General features: G+C 28.7%; 1 protein-coding gene across 1 annotated transcript; it reads left to right on the top strand.

Moving 5' to 3' along the window:
• Positions 1-7,180: 7,180 nt before the first annotated feature.
• LOC145828481 (regulator of telomere elongation helicase 1-like) lies at positions 7,181-18,409 on the top strand. The gene is made up of 3 exons (XM_082936236.1): positions 7,181-7,499; positions 10,422-12,997; positions 18,277-18,409. Exons 1-3 carry the CDS (start codon positions 7,185-7,187, stop codon positions 18,407-18,409), a joined length of 3,024 nt encoding a protein of 1,007 aa, XP_082792362.1. The 5' UTR covers positions 7,181-7,184.
• The last annotated feature ends 1,172 nt before the right edge of the window (positions 18,410-19,581 follow it).

Here is a 19,581-nt window from a genome sequence, read left to right as displayed (position 1 = left end):
TAATAACTACCAATTTTAAATTTACTGTAAATGCTAAAAGTTATGTACATTCAATGTTTTTAAACATTTATTCATCAAGCATAAGTTTGTTCTCTATGCTCAAAGTTGTTTAGCAGTATAGGGGTATAGACAATGGAGTGTAGCATTTTTGGTCATGTTGTCAAGTTCGCTTGGATAGGCTAGATGTGTTTTGGATTCACTAAGAAATTTTTTTAGAAATGTTTTAATTTTTCATATTTTGCACCACTAAATACTAATTTGACCCAGAAAAATCTAATATTTTTTGCTTTTTTCACTTAAATGGCAATAAAAACACGTGTACTTTTTCAGATTTAAACTTATCACTTAAAAGAAATCTTATGTTAATAAGGATATGTTTAAATTAATTTCTTTTTTTTAATGTGAGTTAGCCATGTTTTGATCATGCAAAATTCAACTCAAAGAGTTTTCAAAGCCATCATTAAGATCATTAGTCATTTCAATTACTTTTGATGTATTATGATTTCATAATCACTTGAAATATGCTAATTTGTCTGTAGTATGGTACTTTTTGCTATCTTAAAAGCAAAGTTTTTTTTTTTGAATATAAAGTTTGGATTTTATTTATTGTAAAATTAAAACTTCTAGATTTATATACCTACCCTAAGAATTTAGCTGATTTAGTATGTAATACTAATATAACATGATAATTATTACAGTTATTATTACAGCTGTAAATTAATGGAAATAACTGAAAACAGTTATTTTAATTTATAATACATAGTTAAATATTAAAAATCATAATTTTGATTGTCAATGATATGCTGTATTTTATTAATAATACAAGCATTTGAAGTCAAAATTAATTTCAAACAGTATACAAAAAACGCAGAGTACAAAAATCCAGGTATATCTCATGCTATTTTCATTAGTGGATACATAGCAATAAATAAAAGATGAATTTAACTAATAGTAACAATAGCAATCATCATAAACCAATATTAATTACATACAAAGTCAATTACACAAAACTAATCAAAATACTAATTATAAGAGCTGATTAAATACAAACATATAAACCCCAAAAATAGCACTAAGTAAATAAAGCAACACTATAGTCAAATTCTTTTTGCCTACCAAGAGTTGGTTTTATATTTGAAATACATAAAGCTTCCATTTTGACTAAGTCAAACAGACTACAACAACTTTCAATTATCATAAATCTCCTCAAATTGAAATTTTCAACACAATCCTGATTTTTCACTAAATGTTCTGCAGTAGCAGATTTTTTTGTTGCATTCATAATTTTGTTAGACTTCTTTTATTTTTAAGCTAAATTCAAAAACTTATCAATGCAAGTAGGTATATGTTTTTTAACCCTTTTCTCCAGCTGTCTAGTTGTAAGACCGATATAGCTATTGTTGCAAATATTTTGAGTTGTTATATAACCATGCAATATGGTATAACTTATTAAATAGACATAATTTGAAGTTTTTTAACTATAAATTAAAACATAGTAAATTCTAGGAGAAAACTGCTATATTTTTAAATTTAGATTTAAAATTAAATTTAAAGTTTTTATACTAAATAATCACTTTTAAATAAACTTAAATATGAAAAACATAGCAAATGATGAAATCAAATGTAAATAACAGCAAAGTTATTAAGTAAAACTATAATATTTAAACTGTTTATTCTTAATGAATTTTCATATTTATAACTTAGTTGTTAATATATATGTTTTTTTTTACTTGTGATCATCGCAAAAACATGAAACAATTGTAAAATAATAAACTTTATAAAACTTTTGATTTAATTGTATAATTGTTAAGCTACATTAACTAAAGTAAAAACAGTTTAGGTAACTTTACTTTAAACTGTAGAGCTTAATTTGATTTTTAAGTTAAAAAGTACTATTTACAAACTAAGTTGGTATCATTTGTGTGATTATAAAACATCAAAAGTGTTTGTATTGCCTGTAAGTGAATGCCTACTAATACAAGCTTTAATTTAAGATATAGATTATAAGGCTAGAAAGTATATAATTGATTTATCACTTTATTAGCTAAAAAAGCAAAATAAAAAGAAATTTTTAGTGGTCAATTTAAGTTTTTGGATTTGAACATTAAAAATTCAATTTTTTGATTTTTTCCTTAAAATTCTTTTGATGAATCCAGAACACATCCAAATCCAACCAGTCCATGTGTTCAGATCACTTAAGTACTCTTTCACTATCCATACATAATAGTTAGTATCAAATAATTAAACTAATTACTATCAACTGTTTGTAATATTTCATTGAATCAAATAGTTGTAAAAGTATCACCAACTAAAAACTAATACTAAATTTAGTACTGATGTACTACTCTTTATCAATACTGATATACCTTCATCAAAAAAATCTAAGTTTTAATCGTTGAAGTAATAAATTACTGCTTAATTTCTAAGCTAAGATTTTTATATTTTTTTATAGATGTAATTTTGTAAAAATTACAAGACTGCTACAAACTCAGGCTAAATTAGGCAAATTTTAGTTTTTTATAAAATACTCAGGCTATTTATTTATTATAATTTAAATAATTAAAACATCAATTGTTTTTAAATGTTTTGGTACATTTAGTAACTTACATTTTACTAAGTCATTTTATTTATTTTAAAGCATTAATTTGGTGTTATATTACATAAAATTTTGGCTCACTGTCCTTAAATGTATACAACAGTCTAGGACAAGACATTAAACTATATCGATGGCCTATTACTCAATAAGTGAAGGTTTTTTTGTACATTAGGTCCTTAGACTAAACTTTAAAAGAGCTTTTATTTATTTTTTTGTTGTTCAATAAATTCAAAATAGTATCTTATTGCCTTTTGTAAACATAAAGTTTAAAAAAATGTATTTGTTTTCTTGCTGTTAATGACTTTAAGTTCTGAAATGCTTTTGTAAAAACTGAGCAAAATGATTTACTGAAGAAATTTGCACTGTAAAAATCTTATTCACAGAAAATAACTTAGTTTAATTTTTTTATGATCAAATGTGCTTTATTAAGGTTTAGTTGTCTTTACTATTTATAGTTGTAAGACATGTTGAAGATTATTGAAAAGTACAAAAAGTTGGTTGAAATTAGAGCAAGACTGATTAAGGAAATCTTTAAATAAATATTTTATACTAAAAATATACTTTTTTGTCACACACTAAAACAAATTGTATCAGGGTTGCAGTTTTACTTGGAAACCTAGAAGTTCCTGGAATTAAATTGTTTAAAGTTGACTAACTTGGAATTCAATACTTTGATAAATAAACTTAAAAGAAACTAGAGCTTATAAAAAGTCATGAAATAAAATATGAAAAACCAAGAATTTTCATTAATTTTAGCTATAATTTATGAAATTCTGATTTGGTAGAAACTAACTGTTATATATAAAAAAATGTATACTATTTAGATTTTTTTATTAAAAAACACATCTAAAGAAGCAATAAAGTATTGTTTCACAATTTTTATAGTTTAAAAAGCAAAATCAGGATAAATAAGTTGCAGTTTAAAAATTTTCAAAACTACTATTAATGCTAAGTTACACTTGAAATTAGTTTTTCTGTTTATCACTTATGTTAGAGGGAAACTTTTCAGAAATTTACCAGGAGAGTCTTTTGCCAACCATACTTATCAAAAGTAAACTTCCATGGACTGTGTATTTGAAAATATTTAACTATAAAGGTTTTTAATATTAAAAGGTATAATTTATTAACCCACATTTAAGTTTTTTTTAAATAAAAGAGCTTAATTTTAATTGTTTTGTATAAGTATTTTTCAAGCTAAATTAATTTGTGTACTTGATTAAGGGCATAGGGGAGGTGCAAATTTTTTTTTTACTAAAAATAACATTGGATCTTGTATGAAAGCTTGAAGTACAAACTACAAGCCAGTTTTTATAGAATTAAAATATGTTATTTAACTTTTGAGATATTGTAATTTTTATAAAATGTTTCCGATACAAACATATGGACCACAAATTTTTTGGGGTCAATTTTCTGCGAAATTTAAAAAATCACTAAAAATATATCTTCTTCTTCATTTTTTGAGCTAGAGACCTCAATCTTTCAGGAAACGTTCCTTTTATAGTTTAAAAGACTTTAAATGTTGAAATTTTTAAAATATTGAAAAATGAAAAAAAATAGGTTGTTTTTTTTATAAGATTTTATTTTTCAAGATTAAAAAAAATCCTGCATTCAATCTTTTTAAAATTTAATAAAACACTGTCTGTAAAAATTTGAAGAAGATTACTTGAAAATTATGGAGGAGATAGATTTTTAGTGAAATGGTCTTTTTTTGCATTTTTAGTTTGTGCCTTCCATTAGGAACCTATTGAGGTCACCGACTTTGATGGCTCATATCTCAAAATTACTTTGAAGTTTTTCAAGCGGTTAAAAACTTTGTGATAGCTCAGATAAAACTCTATACAATAAAATTAACTTATAAAAATCAAGGTGGACTGCCCATGCCCTTAAGTAACGTTTCTGCAAGAAGGGCTGTATGTTTCTTATTTATAACTGTGATTATGTTATAGCTATTAATTAAATGAAATTAGAGAATTAGTTTTTATATACTACCTTGAATTTGTTACTTTTTTAAAAATCTTAAAATTTGAACAAAAATCATTGAGGAACCAATAATTTGAACAACTTTTATATGTTGTAAAATTTAGATTATATAAGAAGTTACTATTATAATAATAAAAAGTTGTATCTTATCCAAATTTTTTCTTATAAAACATGTTTCAAGTAAAATTATAGTAATTACATAACGTTTTTAATGTCTTTGCCTTAAATCTAATTTTCTGATATATTTCAAGTGATTAAAGTTTGTATTGTTATCAGAAAATATTTGAAGTTTTCTACATGACTATGATAAAATTAAGTTTTAAAATTTCTATAAACATTTTTATTATTATTGAAGTTAGTATTTTTATAAGTTTACTTACAGTTTAATTTTACTGTTAAGTGCAGTTTACCATATTATTTCACTTGACAAGGTTGTAAATTTCTTTTGCTTCCGAAACCTGGTAGTGAATAAAATACTCATTTTGCACTATTACTATATATGTTATAAGTTTACCAAAATTATTTATTTATATAACAATTTAAGTTGGTCTGTTTTTAATATTAGTTTCAATATACCCCTTTTTGTTATTAAATAAAAAGTTAAGGCCATAGGGGGGGGGGGTAGGCCATGTTTTTTACAAGTTGATCTTATTTTATAGAGTTTTTACTAAGCTTCAAGTTGCTTTCTACCGTTTTTAAAAATTTGAATTAGTTTTTGAGATATGACTGGCCAAAGTCGGGCTGCATAACAGGTTCCTTATGGGGAAGGAAAAACTAAAACGGCAAAAAAAGACTAATGCATTCAAAATCTATCTCCTCCTTCATTTTTTTAGCAATCTTCTTCAAACTTTCACAGTCTATTCTTTATACATTAAAATAAAAAGGTTATTTGTGACTTTAAAAAATTTCAAGTAAAAATACCTTTTTTTTGAAAAAAAAAAAAATTTTTTGATAAAAAATCACTTTTTTTTTTGTGATAAAATTTTTATTTTTCAAAATTATGCAAATTCACAAATAACGTTTTTTCTCATAATGTAAGAAACATTTCCTGAAAATTTGAAGAAGATTGCTTGAAAAATGAAGGAGAAGATAGATTTTAAAGCCCGTTTTTAAAAACTCGAGAAAAACGGCTTTAAAGTTACCCTTTATATACCCTTTATAAAGACAACCCTTTATATAACCGGTCATAAAAAAAAAGTTACTTAACATTTTTAAAATCTAAAAAAAGCATCTGAAAGATTATGAAATTTACTATAATATAAGTCTATATGTTATTTTTGATCAAAAAATGGCTTCTACCCCCCTATGGCCTTAATTCAAAAACTACTTTGTAAGAATCTTTTAAATATGAGATCAATCCTAAAAAGTTTTAAACTCACAGTCTTCATTTGTAATGCTTGTAGAATAAAAAAATACTGTAAACATTAATCAGCAAACAAAGTTCCAAGTTAGTTTTTATATCATTTTTTAGTAATGAGGAAGGCTTTCATGTGAAGTACTTAGAATGTTTAAAAAAATATTTAATGAACTAACTGGAAAAAATACCTTTCTCAAATTAACCAGAAATATTTTAATGCTTTCTTCAAAAACCCAAGATATCAAGAAAGCAGTCCTGTAAGCTGTTTTTGTATTTGTTATTATGTGGTGATCTGGAGCTTCAGGATTGCTCTAATTATTGCTGGTTTTCTGTGATTTTAGTAATTTACTGTCTGCTGCAGTTGAGAACTAGCTTAAGGTAGAATACTGTGCACAGGTATTTCATAGATTATTTACTTCTGTTTTAGCTCATAAATTTTTATATGTTGCTGTTAAGCAAGTTGAATTTGCTCCTTCAGATAAGCCTTGTTGCACATCAACGTTAGAAATTTAACATTTTAAATCAAGTTTTGTACAGCATAAAAATTACAATAAACTTTTTATATATAGTTTTTATTTGTAAAATGCTTTCAACACAATACAATGGACCTCAATTTCTATCTATCTGTTTTTTTCAAAACTAAAAATAAAACTCTATACTGTTTAAGACCTTAAATTTTTCCAAAATATTTATTTTAATAGTAGGTTTGCAATAGATGAAAACTGTAGATATAACTTGTTAGTGAAGTATATTTCAGCCTACTTACTCCTAAACAAGGGTGTTTAAAATGAGTATTTAAAACTTAGTAAAAGGTATCTCATATTTAATACATTATTGTTTAGCATGAAGCAATTTTGGTAGCTTTATTTTTTTTTCCAAAAGGTACTGAAGTATAGTTCAAAAATATTACTAGAGTTTATGAGTTTTTGGATTTTTGTATTGCCATTAGATTTAAAACTAATGTCAATAAGATTGACTTATTGATCCTGAGCTAAAACAACACACAGTTTTTATTTAATAAGCTTGTTTTAAAATTGTTTTTGGTTATAAGATAGTTTATTAACCTTAATTTGCAGTTATTGATATAAAATAAATAGCAACTAATCATTTTCACACATAACGTAGAAAATAAGCTTTATATATTAACAAATACCTTTAAAAAGATATAGCATCATTGTTCTATTACAGCATTAATCAAAGATCATCGTAGTTTAAAAACATTTACCTTTACATTGTTCTGCAGAGTTTATAATGACAAATGTTGTAGCCATCAACGGAATAGAAGTCAAGTTTCCCTTCCAGCCTTACCAGGTGCAGCACGATTACATGTCAAAAGTGATTGAAGCTCTGCAAAAAGGAGAAAACGCCGTTCTTGAATCTCCCACCGGCACGGGCAAGACGTTGAGCCTGCTGTGTGCTGCATTGGCGTGGAGGGAGCAGCAAGTGAAGCAGTACAAAGCCAACAAAGCGTTCCAGCAGCAGAATGATAAAAATGACCAGGATGAAGACACAAACATGATACCAAAGATCATATATGCGTCCAGAACTCATTCACAAATAACACAGGTGGTTTGAAATTTTGTAAGTGGAGTTAAAAGTTGATTGAGAGATTATAACCTGTTAAATGTTTTGTTAAAAGTAGAAAAAATTATTGTTTGTTCTAAAATAACTCAATACAATTTTTATTTTCACAAAAATATTTTGAACTGTTTTATAGATTTTGTATGTGATTATAGTAATGCACAAATAAAGAAACATTAAATAATTATATTTCCATACCTATAAAATAATTCTGCAAACATTATTTATTAATAACTTCGTACTGTATTTCTAGTTTAGCCACTCTAATAAGTTTAAAAGTAGATGTCAGCAGCTTAGCAGGTCAGATTTACAATATTTATTGTTTGCCCTTTGGACTTGAAAAAAAACTTATTGGTCTGGTTAATTTCTCAAGTTCTAACTTTAAAGCTAATAAAACTTTTTGAAACCAAGATTAAAATGAAATAGTCAATTACTGTATACTAAAAAAAGTAACAGTAATTTAAATAATTATTTTTATCAAATAACTTATTCTTTTGATTAGCACAAGTTATTTATAAGCTGAAGTTCAGGTCACATGCCAGAGATATCTGTTGTTAAGCTGTACGTTGCCCAACTCTGTTTTAAAACCTCAAGTTTTAGTATTGAAAGTTGTTGTGGTAAGGCCATAGGGGAAAGGTTAAATTTATTTTCTATTTATTTATTTCAAAGCTCAAATTACATACAATAAACAGGGCTCCACTTTTCTTGATTGCCATTAGTTTTCCTTTATTTTTTGAAATTGTACAAAAAACTCTTTGATTTTCTTTGATAAAACAAGCAAAGTCTTAAAAAGCATTTTATTTTCTTATATTTTACTTTTTCTTAGTGTTAAACCAAATTTTGATTACACATACAATTGTTTTTTGTAAATTTTATATTTATTTTTAATAATTATAATAGGCTTAAAGATTGTTAGTTTGTAATGAAAATAGTCGAGTTCTAAACTAAAATAAATTTAAGGATATAGTGTACAAGACTTGTATTTTTAAAGTTTAGTTTATCAAGTTTCATTAAAAGGGATAATCAGTTATAAAAATTCAAATTAAAAAAAAAATTCAAATTTTCAACATATTCAAAAAAAATTTTAGACTTGATAAATAATTTTATAGTAGTTTTTATTTATAAATTTTCATTGCACTTAATGATATATGAATGAAATAATTAATGAGAGGTAAAGTTATTTTTATATTGAAGTTGATAACATGTAATGTTAATTTTTAAACAGTTTATTAACTTTGAATGTATTTATATTAGACGTATTTTTTTATATAATAGCATACTTTAACTTTAAGTAATTTTTGTCAAGTGATGCATTTTTAAACAGAAAATTGTGCTTTTCTTAAAAAGTATTAACTAAAAAAAAATATATATTGACTTGTTATTGTGCTGAGTTTATATATAGCACAACATGTTTTATTATTTTTCACTTTTGATTTTTAAAACTGAGTGTCTAAAAATAGTTTTAAACTTTTTTATCATGTAACAAATGTAAATTTTCTTTGATTATTCCTTGACTTAAAAACAAAAGTAGGAATGCTGTATAAAATACTTTTATACAATTGAAAAAAAAAATTAAACATTGAGATAGAGTTAGTTTCGTAAGTAGTATCTACACAAAAGTATAAAAAATATGCAAGTTCTTTCAGATGTTTGAAACTTTAACTGAAATTGTATCTTTTACTTCGTATTTTGAATAATTAACCTCAAAGTTTTAGGAAATTTAACTTGCATTTTGTAAAAAAAAGTTAGATGAATTTAAGTAATTATTTTGTTACATATTTATAACAAAGGAAAAATTACTCATTTACAAATACAGTTGTTTTTAGAGTTAAGATCATACTAAATAAGTTTGACAACAATTACATAAAACTGTAGAAGAATTTAGATTATAAAAAAAAAAATATTTTTTCTGCCTGTTTTAATTGATCTTTTCATAGGTAACCAATTTAACTTTCTGACTTTCTACCTTAGTACCTCAAAAACTTATTTAATTAAAAAAATACAGTTAAAAGCAACTAATGATAGCTAAGTTATGTCAGTACAGTGGTCCAACATTTAAAAAAATTAACATTTGCTTGTTCATAAATGAACCTTTGAAGTTTGGATATTCAGTTTTTTTAGAACTAAAAAATTACAATTAACTTTTGAGCTAAAACCTTTTTATATTTAATTTTCTGTTAGAAAAACACTAGTTGAATTTATAATTAAGTTTCTTTAAACAATATATATTTAATTTTAATGTATACTATTTTATTTTAGAAAATGTCAGTTACAACATCTCTGTATTAAAAAATTAAAATTAGTGTTATAGAATGTTGAGGTTAGGGATTTTATTGAATGCCTGGAAAGATTTTTAAAAAGTTTTTCAACACAAACAGATTGTTATCAGTCTACCTAAAATTACCTATACATTCTTATTCTTATTTTTAAACTTTAAATTTTGTGCAATTAATTTTTTTTGATAGTTTATATAAAAACAACAGTTGTTATTGTACGCAGACGCTTTATTAACTTACGGCCTTTCACTGTTCATAATATATAAACAGCTCTACAGAGTCTGTTAAAAATTAAAGTAAATTAAAAAGCATGCAAAATTTTGTATATACTTGTCAGACATATTTACGATAAACATATATTTGAATGTAAAAAACAAGCATATCTCACACTCAAATGATTTGTATGCTTTTTAATTGTAAACTAATCGTTCGAAGACTCCATAGACCATTTTCCATATATGATGAATAGCGAAGCGCTGTGAGTTAATAAAAAATATTTGCGTACGAATAAAGTTGCTTTCGATTTTAAGTGAGCTCTAGCACTCAACACCTTTTTACATTTTAACTTGCAATTTTTATACAGGTTTTTAAACTTAACTGCCACACAACAGATAACAATAAACTCGCGCAGGTGGTGAAGGAGCTGAAGAGGACCAGGTACGGCAAGGACGTGAACATCAGCGTGATGGGGTCGCGCCAGCAGCTGTGCGTCCACCCCAAAGTGTCCCGGCAGTCGAGCAACCAGCTGATGGTGCACATGTGCCGCACCAAGGTGAAGAAGCGCATGTGCCACTACTACAACAACGTGGAGAAGGGGCAGCGCACCGGCGTGTTCACCAGCAAGATCATGGACATCGAGGACCTGGCCAAGATGGGCGAGGCCACCAGCTGCTGCCCGTACTACGCGGAGCGGGAAATCGCCAAGAACAGCAGCACGGCCGTCATCTTCACGCCGTACAACTACTTGTTGGACAAGAAGTCGAGGAAAGCGCAGGGGCTGGAAACGGCGGGCAACATCGTCATAATAGACGAGGCGCACAACCTGGAGAAGAACTGCGAGGAGTCGAGCTCCTTCGACCTGACCTCCACCGACCTGGCGCACTGCATCCAGGAGATGAACGAGATACTGGAGGCGGTGAACAAGTTCAAGGACAGCGGGATAACGAGCGAGGACGCCGACGAGACGAGCTCCAGCCTTCTCGCCAAATTCAACAGAGACGAGCTTGCTCTGATGAAGCAGCTGTTTTTGGTGCTGGAGCAGTACTTTCTTGAAATAGAGCTCGACAAAACCACTAACAGTCTTCAAAAGTCGGGCTCTTACATATTCGAGCTGTTCAACAGAGTCAATCTCAACTTTGACACGTACGAAATCTTGCTTGAACTGTTAGAAAACATATACAAATATCTTTCCACGTTGAGCAACCAGTTCAAAACGCGAGGCGTGGCTTTACAAAAATTTGGTGACATAATAAGGATTGTGTTCGCTCCAATGAACGCCATTGACCCAGACTCGAGGTCGAGAGTTGACGAGCTCAGTACGTTTTACAGGGTTTTCATTGAGGAAAAAGAAAAGACGTTTAACAAGAACCCGTCGAACGTTTGGAACACAGAGAGCAGCAAGCAGGACACCAAAGTTAGAACCCTGTCCTACTGGTGCTTCAGCCCCGGCTACGCAATGAAAGACCTGGTGGCCACCGGAGTCCGCAACCTCATACTGACCAGCGGGACGCTAACCCCGCTCAACACGTTCATCACCGAGTTCCACATCCCCGCCCCCATCACAATTTCCAACGGTCACGTTATCGAGCGCCACCAAGTGTTCGTGGGCGTGGTGAGGTCGGGTATCCAGGGCGGGAACATGAAGCTGACCTACGGCACGAGGGACGACCGCAAGATGGCGGTGGAGATTGGCACTTCCCTGTGCTCCATCGCAAGGTCGACACCCGGCGGTGTCTTGGTTTTCTTTGCCAGCTACTCAGCCATGATCAACTTCCGCGACAAGTGGGAGGAAATGGGCGTGATGGAGGAGCTGGGGAAGATCAAGCCGGTGACCATGGAGGACAAAAAAGACTTCAAGGCCACCATAGACAGCTACTACAGCAGCATCAAGACCAAAAAGGAGGCGATTTTGTTCGCCGTTTGCAGGGGAAAGGTGTCGGAAGGTCTGGATTTTTCGAACGAAAACGGCAGGGCCGTCGTCATTCTCGGCATTCCCTTTCCGCCCGCATTTGATCCCAAGGTCAAGCTGAAGCAGCTGTTTCTCAACGACTTGAGAAAGAAAGAGCACTTCAAAGACTTTCTGTCGGGCGAGGAGTGGTACCGGCTGCAGGCTTGCAGGGCGGTGAACCAGGCCATCGGCAGGGTGATCCGGCACAGGCACGATTACGGGGCCATCATACTATTCGACACGAGGTACTCCATGCAGAACCAGATAAAAGAGCTGCCAGTCTGGATAAGGGACCAGGTGGTTGTTTTTGATGACTTTGCGAAATACATACGCAGGCTGAAATCGTTTTTTTGTTCCATTCAAGCTAAAGAATCAGTCAGGCTTAAAGGCGCGCCGCCTCCGTCCAAGATTAATTATAGTCAGATCAGCGCAACAAGTCAAAAAAGAAAACTAACACTGTCTTCAAACTTTATGAAAGTTTCAGATTTTCCAAAGTTTAACGAAAAAGTTGTACACATTAAGAGCCAGAGCACGCAAAAGTCTAACCTAACAATAAGTGAAGCCATGTCTCAGTACGATTGCTGTAAAAATTCCCACGTCGGCGGTAGCTTGGTCGGTACTGACATGAACAGTTTGAGCTTGCTGACTGCACTCAACTCAAACGAAGCTGGTTCTGGCTTCACAACGTTTAACTTCCACAATCAAACGCCTTCCGACTCGTCTCAAGGCTCTCTAAAACGTGAAACGCTCGTCGTTGAGCAGACCCAAACTGATCCCTTGTCCACGCCGAGAGCTAGAAAAAGAATCAAGTTGAAGGACTCTAACAGGATTTCGAAGAGCTTTGTTTCTGAAGCAACGAAACAGTCTGACATGCCATGCACATCAAAGGCAAAGGAAGATGAGTTTATAAACCAAAAGAAAATAACCTCTGATTCAGGTTCCTTTGCTGCCTCTTCTTGCAAGTTTGACGAGGCTGCTTTGAACAAAGCTCCAGCTAGCGAGTTTCTACGAGCGCTGAAGACGAACTTGGACGCCAATAAGTTTGCACAGATCAAAAAGTTTACACATTTGTGCAGAAAAACTGATGATGTAGATCAATTTGCTTCTAGTATGGTGTCTACGTTAAAAAATCATAACGGTGGTGAAGTTGTGTTAAGACTGTATTTAAGATTCATAAAAAAAGAACTTCATAAGAAGTACAAGATAAAGTGTAATTCTCTTATGGGAAAAAATATTTTTATTGGTTTATAAATAAGAAATAATCATATGTTTTGAAACATTCTGTTGTAGTTAATTTTATTTTAAAGCCCGATAAGTTTATTATGACTTTAAAAATATCGCTTATAAATTATTAGACTTCTCCTACCTATTTCTAACATTTTTGCTTTTCGATTAGGTAATTCTTTAAGCATATATTGAAAAACACTAACTTATTATGTATGAATTGGTAGTTTTGTTTCTGTCTTTGAAAATCTTTGAAGTATTTTTTTCTAAAACTAACTTAAAAGAATTAGTATAATTTTAGTTGTGTAAATTATTAATCAATTTTTTTAAATAAATTTTAATGAAGTTGTTTAAATTTTCAAGTGTATATATAGAACATTTTAATCGTCTTAAGATTATAATATACGTTTGATTTTCTTATAAGTAAGTACTATTTACTAATTATTTATGATTATGTTTTGGTTCTACAAAATAGTTTAATTTTTATGTGTCTCCAATGTATTGCTCATTTTGTTAAAAAATAGTGATGAACTTTGATTTAATGATCAAAACTAAATAGTATAGGGTATATTTTGTATTTCAGTTTTTTTATTTTATAGAAGTAATGCATGTTAAAAAATAACAGTTCACATTGAAGTAATTTCTGAAATCGTTTCAGAACTAATGTCTTTTTGTTTTTGCTAGTTTATGTACAGGGTGGCCACTAAACCTGAAATTTGACAATTTAGGTTAAAAATACCTGGAAAAACCTAGAATTTGAGAAATTTGGAAAAAAATTAAATTGAATAACCTGAAATTTAAAAAAAATTAAACAATTTTTTATTAAAAACACATTTAAACTAGCTTTACAGTATCTTTTATACTACTTAACACACTTTTTAAACGTATTTTAAACTTTAGACTAAAAACAGACCTAAAAACGTGTACTTTTAACAGGGCTGCCAAAAAACCTGGAATCCTGAAAAAATCTTGTTATTGACAATTTAGGCTAAAATAACCTTCAAAAACCTAGAATTTGGAACAAAAAACACTGAAAGACCTGGAATTTTAAACAATTTTTACATTTTAAGTATTAACATTTAATTTAACAAGAAAAATCTACCATATAGATAAAAAACATTTTTCATCGTCAAAAGATTTTTATTAATAAAACATTTAAAGTAGTTTTACAGTATCTTTTCAATGTTGTTATATTATTTAACACATTTTTTGACCTTAAACTTATATTTCAACTAAAAATATAATCAAAAACGTGTATTTTTAAAAATCTGGAAGAAATTCTGTAAACCTAGAAGAAATTTTTCAAAAAAATTTTAAACCCTGTTAAAAAAACTTGGAAGAAATTCAGAAACAGAAAGAAATTTTTCAAAATCCAGTGGGGCCACGCTATTAGTATCTTTTTGAAACAAAAAATTAAACGGAAAAGTGGTGTGTAGTTTAAAAAATCACTGTTATGGTTAAATATAAAACAATGAAAACTATGAAGTAATTAATATAAGTTATTAAAACTAATTATATTTGTTATGATTTCGTGTCATATTTATCATAACTATAAAATAACTTATAGATTATGTTTCCTTACAGCATTTATTTACTCTAGGGCAGGAGTTGGTAGCTTTTTACATGTCTAAATTTGTTATTTAATATTTTTAATTCTTATACAGGGCAGCCACAAGGTCAGGAAAAATAAAAAATGACAACAGTCAGGAAAAAATGGGGTTTTTGAAAAAAGTCAGAAATTTTGACAAAATTAAAAAAAAAGTTAGATATTGTCAGTTTAAAATTACATAACTCCTTATTTTCCAAAGCCTTTAAATGGTAAAAGTCAATTGAAAATTCTTTTGTCAGACCAAAATTTTTCTTTAAATTTATAAAATTACTTAATTTGTAATGCCTTCATCTGGTATAAATTGAAAAAAAAAATCCTTTATATAAACTGCAAAATTTTTCTATCAATATATTAAACAACTACCCTACTTCAACAGGCAGTTTTTGTATGCTTTTTAGTATTGATGATCTGTGGAAAGGACACCTCCATATTGAAACTGTGATATATACACAAAAGTTTATCTTGCAGAAATTTAAAATCAAAGTGTTTTTTTGTAAACAAATAAGTTCTTTATAATTAAGAACTAAGTTTAGTATTTTATGTAACAAGTTTATGTGTATATTATACCTCTTTATGTTTTTTAAGTCGTTTAAACTTGAATATTAAGTTATAAGAGTATATTTCATGATAAGTTAAATTATTTGTATTTTTTGTAAAATAACTTTTGTAGAATAGAGTAGATTAAATGTTATACTAAATCATAAGAGGATATATTTTATATAACAGATGTATAGTTAACTTTTTTATGTATTTTTTTACAGTTAGTTAAGTATATTTATATCTAATTGGTTTTTAATTTAAGGATTTTATATTATATAATTTATGTAGCATTTTAAACTAAGTGAACAATTTATAAACGTATTACATGTTTTAGATAAATATTTTTTATTTAAAGATATGCATATATATTACCTTATAGGTTATTTTACAACTTTTATTTTAAGTCTGACTATATTTTGCTGATAGAGCTATTTATTAAAGATACATCAATCATCATACACAGATGGTTAAAGTGATGTAATGGAAGTTAGATGATTGGATTCAGTAAAAAAAATTATTTTAACCTGTATGAAAATAAGATTGAAAGCTTTAGATAGTTTGAAGTTTTTGATTATGTATTTTAAAATAATTTTAAATTAAGAGTTTGATTTATAAAAGTCAGGAAAGTTTTAGTAAAAACCCAGGAAACTTTTCTCAGCTTATTTGTGGCAACCCTGCTTATATAAATAAAACCAACGTCATGACTGCTAACAATTAAAAAAAAAATTATGAGATACAGTTGTAAGTTTGAAATAAGAGTTTTTGTTAAAAAGTTACAAATAAAATATCCTGAAAAGAATTTAATTATTTTATTTTTTATAGAACTGCTAAAATCTGCGAAAATATGTTGCAATTTATTCTAAGTTTTAGTAAGTTTGAAATCTTTTTATTAATGTTTCGGAAACTATTAACATAAATTACCAACGCTTTTAAGGTTAAATAATGAATGTATCTTTTATTTTCGTGTTTAGACTGATTTTACTTTTTTTGCCATATAAACTTCCAAAAATACAGACTAATTTTATTTTCTATCAAACTTAACCAAGCTCATGGATCGTAGGATGCTCTCTTCTATGTTATAGAAAGATAAAAAAACTGACGTTTTCGACAGATAAAGTCATTTTTTATATATTCTTAGTTGAACGATAAAAAAGCGCTCAAAAAATGGTTTAAGTACCTGGTTTACGAAAAAAAACCATTCGTTTATTTCGCCATACACCACGGATACAGTTAAATGTTTTGTTCAGGACTAGTTTATTAGCAAGAATATAAAATATTTTATTGATTTAGCTTAGTTACCCTGTTCTGTTTTGGACAAGACGTTAAAAGGTATCCTTGGCGTGCGACCTGATAACCAAAAGGTTCTTCGTGCACCAAGTCCTATGACCAAGTATTTTGAGCGTCTTTTTTTATCGTTTAATAAACTATAATTCTAGCAATGTGTCCAAAAACTATTTAATACTTGTATTTCTCATTTATCTATATTTTCAATTTGAAATTAAAGTAATAATAGAAGTAAATTTTTAAGCAAAAAATGATAATAAAAAACTTACAACAACTTTTTACTAGGCAAGCATCTATTGAAAACATCATTTTGCATAGTTAAACAGAAAACTTTATAAATAAATACTGACTCTAGTAAAAGTAAAAGTCAGGTAAAGTCTTAAAAACTTATAAAAAATCATATAAGCTGGTATGTACTGGTGAAACATAAAACTGCGTTATAAAATGATATGCTAACTAAAATATTGTAAAGTTAAAATGTAGTTTATTATTTACACACAAAAATGTTATACTCCATACTTACTTAAATTTTCATGTTTCACAAGTTTATGCATCACTACTGTGATAACGTTAATAAAAACAAAATAAATTTCATTTAAAATGGTAGAAAGTAAAATGATCCTAAATCTATAAGATAAAGTATAAATAAGAAGCTACGAAGAGTATAAAATTGGTAGAAGAAAAATAGTTAATGATTTTTTTTTGCACGTTTCTTAATGTTTGAATTAAACATGTTTTTCATTTAAATCAATCAACTCATAGTAAATGTTAACAAACAAAAATTTTAATATCTTTTTATAAAATTTTTGTTGTAGTAAGCCTTTTAAATTTTTCAGACCTAGAATATTTATAATTCCATAATCTTGTTAGTGCTTATTAAAAGTTAAGATAGCTAGGTAGGTATTTAAATAATAATTTATTGAACGAATAAAAAAGAAGCTTAAAGTATTTGGTTCTAGTGATGTACTCCGGGCTACTGGGGTCTCTAGTTTTATTTGAAACCGCCTCTGTAACAGGTTCGGCAGTTCTGACAGGAGCCTGATTAGCAGTAGCTTCGGGGCCATCTTTATCTTTAGTTGCTACCTCGGTCTGCGACCGAATGCAAGAGTGTGTAAGAGCTAATACTCTATTCATTTTTCTTATAATTTAAGTTTAAATATAGACTATCAAGTGTCTATATGTTTTATTATACAATACAAATCAAAGACACAAGAAAAGTTATTTCTTGAGAAAGCTTCTTGCAGTTCACAATTCTACTTGGGCTGTAACAGATGGTTGTTCGTACAGTTTACTGGTTCAGAAAGTAGGAACTTATACTTCCTTGTTGACACCGGATGTGGAGCGCGCAAGATAAAAAAATATAATATTCAAATAAAGAAAATTAGAAATAAAGTAATAAGTTCATGCCACCGAATGCGTGGGCTTATGGGTCGAGTTCAATGTTCAAAATGATCCAAACTGGAAGTTGTTGCTGCTTGTCTGCTGCAGAATGCGTAGGCTTATGAGTATTGCACGTTAACAACTTAAATCAAGTTGTACGCCCCGTCGACGTTGCTGAAGTAGGTATACAAAATGTATATAGAACAAGATATAAAAACTACGAAGTTATGAAGTTAAGTACAAAGTAAATGTTTCAGACAAACAAACAAATACTTGAATAAGAATGTTTCACCGGAGTTCATCTAGTTTTTCCAAGATGGCGACTTACACTCAAACCGCCAAGAGAAGGTTTTCCGAGAGTTCAGCTAGCTTTCCAAAGATGGCGGCTTACGCTTCGGACTGGAAACTGGCGTAGTGATGCTTCTTGTTAACGTCGAAATCCAAATGATCTGCTTTCTCGTTTGCTTTGCTGTTTATATACGTCTTTCTTACATAACAATCGCCTGGTCAAGACATGGTCGCTTGATGTAACATGTTGATTAAAGCATGAAACCCGGCGTGATCGGTAGTTAATTATACATGGCAAAAATGCGTCAACTAGCGGTTGTTATTATTTTTTAAAACAATGTTTTTAAAAACCAAAGTGTTTTTATCATTTAAAGAATTATTAGTAAAAGAAAAGGATTTAAATATGAAATTACTTATAAATACGACTTTTGGACTATCGAAGCGAAAATAATAAAATTTTCACGTCGATGTCTAACACTAGGACCTTGTGCACGAAGAACTTTTCGGTTATCGAGTCGCACACCACTTGGATACCTTTTAACGTCTTGTCCTGGATAATTTACCTTTAATGTAACTTTTATATGTAACCAATTTCTTAAAAATAATCCTACGTTACGAAGTGTTCTACTATTAAACTATACATTTCTTACTGCTAAACTAATGAATTTATTTATGTTACTTATGACAATATTAAAGGTTTAAAACAAACTCCAATTCCTACGAGTTTAATAATTAACATTAAAAAACGTTAGTTTGCAAAACATAAATACGTACTAAGCTAATTATGTAAAGCTGTTTTTATATTGACCTTAAAACAATATACACTTACTTTCTAAATAAATCATATACTACAGTAGGAAAATTTCAAAAAGAAATAAAGATCAAAATATAGTTTTTACCAGAAGTAAATACAAAGAAGTTTATTAAAAACAATATTGACTTCGATGCAAACATGTGTGTTATTTTCTAAAGTTAAGTACTTACTTGTTTTTACCTTTTATAAAATTAATTTGTTAAATTTTTGAATTACTTTTAGTAAGTTTCTGTGTAAATTAAAAACAGCTGTATCAAAAAAAAATTAACACATAATAATAAATTATGCAAAATAAGTTCAAGTGGTTTCTTTTTTTGTTACAAAGCAGGAAGATTTTCAGCGTTTTACATATAGGTCAATGCTAATTAGTAATTAGAATACAAAGGTAGGTATAAAAGAAAACTAACGTAGTTAAATTAAATAATTATTAGGTTTACAAGTCAGTCAGTTTGTACTCAACAGTAAGTTTTGATATTTTAGAGTAA

Source organism: Thalia democratica, chromosome 2, assembly GCF_965202585.1.
Source record: "Thalia democratica chromosome 2, ktThaDemo2.hap1.1, whole genome shotgun sequence".
Classification (NCBI taxonomy): domain Eukaryota; kingdom Metazoa; phylum Chordata; class Thaliacea; order Salpida; family Salpidae; genus Thalia; species Thalia democratica.
The sequence above is the reverse complement of the archived record's forward strand: the minus strand, read 5'-3'. Positions and strand labels throughout refer to the sequence as shown.